The 8362-nt window shown below is 44.9% G+C and overlaps 1 protein-coding gene across 2 annotated transcripts; it reads left to right on the top strand.

The window, feature by feature from the left end:
• Window positions 1–2183: 2183 nt before the first annotated feature.
• On the top strand, window positions 2184–4517 carry LOC100273767 (uncharacterized). 2 transcript variants are annotated; one of them, XM_008669316.3, is made up of 5 exons: window positions 2184–2726; window positions 2855–3108; window positions 3206–3417; window positions 3517–3778; window positions 3858–4517. In XM_008669316.3, the coding sequence occupies exons 1-5, from the start codon at window positions 2639–2641 to the stop codon at window positions 4158–4160; spliced, it is 1119 nt and encodes a 372-aa protein (XP_008667538.1). In that variant the 5' UTR covers window positions 2184–2638; the 3' UTR covers window positions 4161–4517. The 2 variants fall into 2 exon arrangements, with proteins under 2 accessions (XP_008667538.1, NP_001141643.1); NM_001148171.1 differs by having other exon boundaries at window positions 2359–2726; window positions 3517–4247.
• Window positions 4518–8362: the final 3845 nt, after the last annotated feature.

Below are 8362 nucleotides of genomic sequence, written 5' to 3'. Positions count from 1 at the left end.
TATTTGATGAATTATTAAAGAATGGAGACATTAAGATAACTCATACTATTCCACCTCTAGATAAATTAAAAATATGTGCTTATTGTAAGTGGCACAATTCATTTTCTCATGCCACTAATGATTATAATGTTTTTCGTCGACAAGTACAATCAACTATAAATGAAGGTCGGTTGAGTTTTCAAGCAATGCAGGTTGATAGACAACCTTTTCTTGTCAATATAATAGATCTAAACATAAAAAGTCTTGGTTCGGCCAGATGTGGTCGATAAAGACAAAGGAAAGAATGTCGTCATCGGTGACCCTCGCATGATCTATGAGAAAAGGCAAATTCTTTTCAGGAAAGTGATTTTATAGAAGACTCCTCATAGGAAGGAGACACTAAAGATCACCATTAAGACTAAAACACTAAGGACAATTATGCTCAGATATTCGATCACAATCCCCTGTCTTGCGTACACTGGATGGTCCGGGCCCTAAGGTCGAATGGTCCAGACCCCACGTGGAGGGTTCGGCTACCTACCATGGATGGTCCATGGATGACCAGAGATACCAGCAACCTCGGGCCTTCAAACAGTGATGTCCAGAGATAGATACGTGAAAGCAAAATACATCCAAGACATCTGACCGACTCGTTAGTGCCATCTCTATTTTTTATCAGGTCCTCTTTAAGTATATCAATAAGAAGGCCGCTCCACACGGTCGACCAATAAAACGACCTCATTCTCCAACCATAGAGAGGCATGCAAAAGTGGGTGGCCCGACACATGGGGTAAGGTCGAGTAAATTGTCCCAAGAGGTGGTTTAGTTGGTTCCATTAGTGCAACCAGCGTCAGCCTACCCATCCCTAGATCGCTCTCCTTCTCATGCTCGACTCTTGTGTGCTTCGCAACTGCCATGATGTTACTTTGAAAATCTAGTTTGTCGTCTTCTTGTACAACCACGGCGTAGAGGCGTACATCCGCTCTAGCTCTAGTAAATCCATGGAAATCGTGTGTTGTGGAGAGGAGAGGATGACACAAGTTATTTGTCTCGGGCACGGTGAGGGAAGTTCATGTGTTTTGGCTGGAGGCCAGGATTTATAGCGTGTTATTTGCCTTGGACGAGATAAGTCTTATCGAGAAGCATTGTTACCAGAGAGTTATCAAATACAAGTTGTTTTCTATATCTTTTCTTTTCTATATTTTATCTGTGTTTTGTTTTTCATTTTTGGCTAGTGAGACGATATTCAAAGTATAATTTGACTATATTTAAATAACCAATTAAAGAAGACACAAGATTGTATTTTACTATTTTCTACTAAATTTTTATTCATATCAATAAAAAAGGATAGCAATTAAGGAGTACTGGGTATGTGTCTGTGTGTTGCCATATGAGTTAAAAACAGTATAAAACATAGATACAAAATGATAAACATCATATAATATGCAAAAATCCGTGTGAAAAATATCACCGTAACACTAATATTATATTAACGATATAAATGTGTAATATTATTATAAATATACGGACTCCAATAGAATGAACTGATGTCGAACAAATATTATAATATCTTATAAATTATTTCTAAAGTATCAATATTGATTATTAAATAAAATATTAGTGTATAACAATTACCACACCGACATAAATTATTACTGGCCATCGAATAATTTAAACCAATCCTGAGTAAAATATTAGTACATAACACTGACATATACTAATATATAACCACAACCAATCCTTATTCATTGTAGATCCTAATCATTGTAGACGCAATCCTAATAGAATCGGATTATACTAATCACGAGCTCTCTAAAATTAAGTATACTCTATCTTGGGAGAGCCATTGATAGCAATGTGACTTCAGCCCCAATGCTGCGCTTATCTTTGATGGTGATAGATTGTGACTTCGGTCTCAATGCAGCACTTGACTTTGATAAGGTAAACCTTTGAACTTTGATACGTACTTAAAATCCTTCAGTGAGATAAACTCATTCAATCGCCAGCTAGGTTGTTTCTTTGAGAAATCGCACTTACTTGTATGTTGCAACAAAATTAAGTTAAAGAATATGTGACCAAAATTTAGCATCCACAGCCCTTCAAGCAAATTTCTGCTAAAAATGATAGCAGGGGAATTTCATGATTGAAATTGCATTTTGCTGAAACTATTCATGTCGACATGGAGTGGTAGCAAAGGATGGCAATTAAGGAGGATATGACTGTGACAGCGCTAGGGATTGCTGACTCTTGCAGTACCCATGTCATTTCCCATGTGCTGTGTGCCGCCTTTGGATGGGATGGGAGCATGGGACGCTCGTGCGGTCGCGGGCTGGCGGCATCGTGGCCTCATCTCGCGCTCAAGCTGCTCCCCGTAGTCCCATTGAGACCAACGGCAGCGCTCGCGTTCGTGTACGTTTATATTATTTTTTTATAAGGGAGCAAGAGGGCTCGGCGGCAGCGGCAGCGGCGACGGCGACCGCGACGGCAGTGGCAGTGGCAGTGGCAGGCTGTCAGCCGTCCCTATCTTGTGTGTCAAGCGCGAACTCCCTATCTCGTGTGTCAAGCGCGTTCGCGTGCGTTCTAGGCACAGGCAGCCGAGGCGAGCCCCTTCCGCTCAGTGGCCGCCGCCGGACCGTGGACGCAGCTAGCCCATCAGCCCATGGCAGGGACGGACGTCGCAGGCTCCGCACGCGGCTCCGATGCCGCGCTCGGCAAGACGGGCGAACCACCCGCCGCGGCGCGCTCTGGTACTCCACCTCTCCTACTGTGTTTTTGCCCTCTCTATCGTATCGGTCAACACTCATGTGTATTCGCTTGCCCGGCCGGCGTTCCACTGACATGATTTCAATCCGTGGCCTGTTTTCTCGTTCCTCAGGCGCAGCCAAGAAGGTGACTCTCGCTCTGCTAGCCTCCTTCTCGGCGCTGCTGTACAGCCAGATTCAGCCGCCGCCGTCTAAGATCCCCGGCACGCCGGGCGGGCCTCCGGTCACGGCGCCCAGAACAAGGCTCAAGGACGGCCGGCACTTGGCGTACCTGGAATCCGGCGTCCCAAAGGAGAAGGCCAAGTACAAGATCATATTCGTTCACGGCTTCGACTGCTGTAGATACGACGTGCTGAATGTCTCCCAGGTGACTACTATGAGTTTCTTCGACACAGTAACCGCAGTCACTCTTCTTTTCACTTTCAGAAGATTCAAGTGTTTGGCTTTGTGATGAACTCATGCAGGGGCTGTTGGAAGAGCTGGGAATTTACCTGCTGTCCTTTGACCGGCCCGGGTACGCCGAGAGCGACGCCCACCCGGCCCGGACAGAGAAGAGCGTCGCCCTTGACATCGCGGAGCTGGCGGACAATCTCCAGCTCGGCCCCAAGTTCCATCTCATCGGCTTCTCCATGGGCGGCGAGATCATGTGGAGCTGCCTCAAGTACATCCCGCACAGGTGGGTGCTACTATAGCTAGCCTAGTAGGCCAACTGAATGTCAGTACAGAGTACTTGAGCTTTTCCCTGTCATGTGTTTTCGTCTTGGAATCGGTCCAGGCTCGCCGGCGTGGCGATTCTTGCCCCGGTGGGCAACTACTGGTGGTCCGGCTTCCCGCCGGACGTGTTCAAGGAGGCGTGGCGCGTGCAGTTTCCGCAAGACCAGCGCGCGGTCTGGGTCGCTCACCACCTGCCGTGGCTGACGCACTGGTGGAACACCCAGAAGCTGTTCCGCGGATCCAGCGTCAAGGACGGCGACCCTGCCATGCTATCCAAGGAGGACAGGCTTGTAGCTGACAAGTTCGAGAAGCGAACCTATGAGGCAAGCGGCCATTGGCGTCGTAGGCTATTGAAATCATGATCTCTGAATCCAACTCTGCTCTATTTTTCTTCCCCTTCAGAAGCAGGTCAGACAGCAGGGAGAGCACGACTCGCTCCACCGCGACATGATGGTCGGTTTCGGGAAGTGGGACTGGAGCCCGCTGGAGATGGAGAACCCGTTCGCCGGCGGCCAAGACGAGGTGAAGGTGTACCTGTGGCACGGCGTCGAGGACCTCTACGTGCCGGTTCAACTGTCGCGGTACATCAGCGAGAGGCTCCCATGGGTCATCTACCATGAGCTCCCGACGGCCGGCCACCTCTTCCCGGTCGCCGACGGCATGCCCGACGCTATCGTCAGGTCGCTTCTGCTCGGAGATGAGTGATCAGTATTTAGGATGCGCGGATCCAGGACTTGGGCACTTTTTGCAGCTTCATCAGTAATAAAAATACACTCGGAGGTCGAGATCTGTATGATCCGTGTCCTTAAAAGCTTCGGAATGGCGTTTTGTTGTCGATCCCCATTGGCGATTTGGACACGATGGATCAGCTTACCCAATTGGCACAACGCAACATCGGAGCGGCATGGCCGACAAAACTTGCATATCCGAGAAAGTGACGTCAAGTTTAGAACTTTATGCACCTTTTTACTCAGAACTATGAAGTTTCCACTGAATTTAACTTCTGATGTTAGAGAACCACAACCACTTACCGGCTGTTTGGTTCTCTATTTGAGCGTGCAAGGCCCATGAGGTGCAACATCTCGACGACCCGTTTTGTTTGGATACCTGGATACAGTTTCGGACCAGGCTCTGTGCATGCAAATCACCCGTCTCAGCCTGGCTAAGTGGATACGGACGAAATCTGCGTTCGTCGGGAGCCTGGCTGTGCTCATTCACTACATTGGCTCACAGCCGTCACTCGCCGCATTCGCTCGAGCGGGCGAACCCCCTGCTAGGGTTTGCTGTCAACGTCCTCGCTCATCGCCGTCACTCGCCGCTCTCCCTCTCCGATCTCCACTCGCCCTCGAGCTCTCCCTCTCTCCCTCGAGCTCTCCCGCCGCTGTTGAGGCTTCTTCTTCCAGGTTTCGTCAAAAGGTAAAGAGGTTTGAGTACCATCTCTTGCCCTCTTCCTCCATTGTTGAGCTCTTCTTCTAGATCTGATAATCTTGAGTACCATCTCTTGCCCTCTTCCCCTGTCACAATTTCTTCGTCTAGATCTAAGAATCTTGAATACTAATTTTAGGGTTGAATACCATCTCTTGTGGTTGTGTACATCCTGGTTTTCCCCTGCCACGATGTTCTCTAGATCTCTTGTTGCTTGTCCGTTTGCTGCGTTGTTACAGTAGGTTGAGTACCATCTCTTATGGTTGTGTACCATCTCTTGATGTGATTGGCGTTTGAAACGGATTGTGCCTGCCTGCCCTGCTAAGATCTTGTTCAACATTTTAAAACTGCCATGTGCAAGCTCCAAGCTGCTAGCTGCTACCTAGCTATAACAAGCACGGTAGTAAGTATTTATAGAATATTTTAGAAGACTTATTAGAGAAAAATATAGATCATTGAATTTGTTTTTAGATCACCACGTGCACATACTTTTGGAAATGCAACTTTAAATTTTATTCTGAATTTAGCAGTTGGATAAATTTTCTAGGAGTTAATTTTTGGGGTGTTACAACAATGCACCTATTGCTTGTGAGATATGGGCTGCTTACCGAAAGGGCATGTTATTTAAATCAATTTATTTATTTATTTTTGTCATACCTATTGTTCCATGACTCTGATTGATGTATTTTGCCATTGGTGAACCAGTGGTTTGTGAGATTTGAACTAACTAATGAACTAAAGGAAATACACACCTCTATTTGACTATTGCTACACCACTTGTTTTATGGTTGTGGTTAATTGTTGTGGTGCCAAGCACGCAACTTGAATAAATGTCATGTGCTATTGCTACACCACTGGCTTAGATGTTAGTTTGTGCTATGCGCCCGCATCCGCATCAGCTCAAAATAAAATTTAACTCAAAATAAGGTTTTTATACTGTATTTGCTTTATAAAATTAATGTTAGACACTTCATGGTCTATTTTGTTAATTGGAGCTTAATGTTACCTTGTCACTGTCTATTCTGTTAATTGGAGCTTAATCTTACCTTGTCACTGTCTATTCTGTTATTTTAAGCTAAATATGAGCATAATGTTACATATTTAAGTTGTCTATTCTGTTACATACTGTTACATATTGTCTATTCTGTTACATAATGTTACATATTGTCTATTCTGTCTATTCTGTTATTTGGAGCTTAATGTTACCTTTGTCACTGTCTATTCTATTATTTTAAGTTGAATGTTACCTTGTCATTGAGCTGAATGCTACCTTGAATGTCTAAGATGGGTGAACTATTGTTGCAACTTGCTGTTCTCATACTTGTTTAAGTCTCTGAGCTATCAATTAATGGTATGTGATGATTCAATGCCTCTGGGTGGCGCATCTCTTGTATGCCGCAGCTGTGGCTCGTGTAAAAATTTGTTATCATATATTTGCAGCTGGCACATCACTAATGATAAAAATGTTATTTTCTGAGCTATAGATCAATGTTCTATGATGCTAGTGTGCCTATGAGCTATAGATCAATGTTCTATGAAATTCCTTTTTAGCAACTAGCACAGTACATCTAAGCCAAACTTAGACCTCTAATCTCCTTTTCTATTTTATTACTCTAGCAATGGATCCTGCTATTGCACATCAGCGGCTAATTGCAAACGTCGTGGTCCTTGTAGCAGTTATGTCAGCCTGGTTGGATGCATGGTTGAGGCACCGACTGCATGCTAGGAGGTCTATCACTTATGGCCCAATGCACCAAAGAGACCAAGAGAGACAAAACAACCTGAGATTCATTTATGAATCCACTGATGTTGAGTGTGTTGACTTACTTAGGATGAGAAGAGCCCCTTTTATGCAGTTGTGTGACCTTTTTCGCACTAGGCAGCTATTGAGAGATAGCATTCATAGCTCAGTAGAGGAGCAGGTTGCCATGTTTTACATGTGGTAGGTCATAATCAAAGGTTTAGAGTTGTACACATGACCTTTCGAAGGTCTATTGAGACCATCAGCAGATACTTCAGGGAAGTATATTGTATGCTGTTGGTGAACTGAGAAATGAAATGATCTTGCCACCTTCAACTGCTACACCAACCAAAATTAGAGATAGCCACAGATGGTACCCCTATTTCAAGGTCAGCCATCCACAAATGTAATCCCTTCCTTTTCATGTGTAGGGTTTGTAGTAACAAATGTTTGCCCTAATGTGTAGGACTGTATTGGTGCCATTGATGGCACTCATGTGCTAGCAAGAGTTCCTAGAAATCAGAGGGCTGCCTTCCTTGGCAGGAAACACACCACAACACAGAACATCTTAGTTGTTGTAGACTTTGATCTAATGTTTACATATGTTCTTGCTGGCTGGGAGGGATCAGCACATGATGCCCTTATCCTTGCTGATGCCCTTGAGAGAGAAGATGGTCTAAAAGTGCCCCAAGGTAAAAAATTAGTATTGGTCTACACAATACACACTTCCCTTGGTATTCCCTAATATATGATCTATGATGTTAGGTAAATTTTACCTTGTGGATGCTGGTTATGCTGTCAGGCCTGGGTTTTACCCCCTTACCGTGGCACACGGTACCACTTGAGTCAATATGGGGGGAGGAATCCACAGAACCCAAAAGAGCTCTTCAACCTTAGACATTCATCACTAAGGGTGACAATAGAGAGGGCCTTCGGTGCTTTGAAGAACAGATTCAAAATATTATACAACAAACCTTTCCATCCATACAAGACACAAGTAAAGCTAGTCCTAGCCTGTTGTATCCTCCACAACTGGATTCTTTGTCATGGGAATGATGAACATGTTCCACTAGAAGACACATGGGCTGCAAATCAACTTCATGAGGGAGCTCCCCTTGACCTTGTCATGGACAATGCTGCCTGGTCTGCTACCAGGGACAATTGGGCTCAATAGATGTGGCAAAATAGGGGATAGTGGTCATTATGTACTGTGCTAAGTTGCTCATAGATCTGTAAGATCTAGTTCCATGCTGAGAACATTGTCTATTAGTAATGATGAACTATCTACAGTTTTGAACTCACTTTCTTTGTGTGATGTGCCTAGTTGCTAATGATGACATTACTTACATCCTGATACCATTGTCGACTAGCAATGATGATTACTACTACTTCTACTTCTACTTTCCTATGCTAAGAATATCTATATGTCTTCCCCCTAATCTTTTACTTGTTCCAGCTATGGCTGACATGGTCTCTGGGGTTGCTAGCCAGGGGGCTAGGCCTGCTCTTAGGTGGAGTGCCGCAATGTCTGGGTTTGTTCTACGCCGTTTTGTTGACTTGATAGGTACTGGGGTTAAGACTGACAAGGGTTTTAAGGAAATCCACCTTAACTCTGTTGCTAAAAATGTCTCCAAGTTCTGTGGCCAAGAAGTAACAGGCCAGCAAGTGTACAATCACCTTCGTAAGTGGAGGTCTAGGTGGGTCAAAGTTTGCAAACTAAAGGACATTAGTGGCGCTCTTT

This window comes from Zea mays, chromosome 2, assembly GCF_902167145.1.
Source record: "Zea mays cultivar B73 chromosome 2, Zm-B73-REFERENCE-NAM-5.0, whole genome shotgun sequence".
NCBI classification, from domain to species: Eukaryota; Viridiplantae; Streptophyta; class Magnoliopsida; order Poales; family Poaceae; genus Zea; species Zea mays.
This window is presented reverse-complemented; position numbering and strand designations above follow the sequence as displayed.

Excerpts from the sequence above, each read along its gene's own strand:
- LOC100273767 (XM_008669316.3), top strand. The coding sequence starts at position 2,639 with ATGGCAGGGACGGACGTCGCAGGCTCCGCACGCGGCTCCGATGCCGCG. Across the intron at positions 2,727-2,854 it reads ACCCGCCGCGGCGCGCTCTG|GCGCAGCCAAGAAGGTGACT; the intron begins GTACTCCACCTC and ends CTCGTTCCTCAG. Across the intron at positions 3,418-3,516 it reads CTCAAGTACATCCCGCACAG|GCTCGCCGGCGTGGCGATTC; the intron begins GTGGGTGCTACT and ends GAATCGGTCCAG.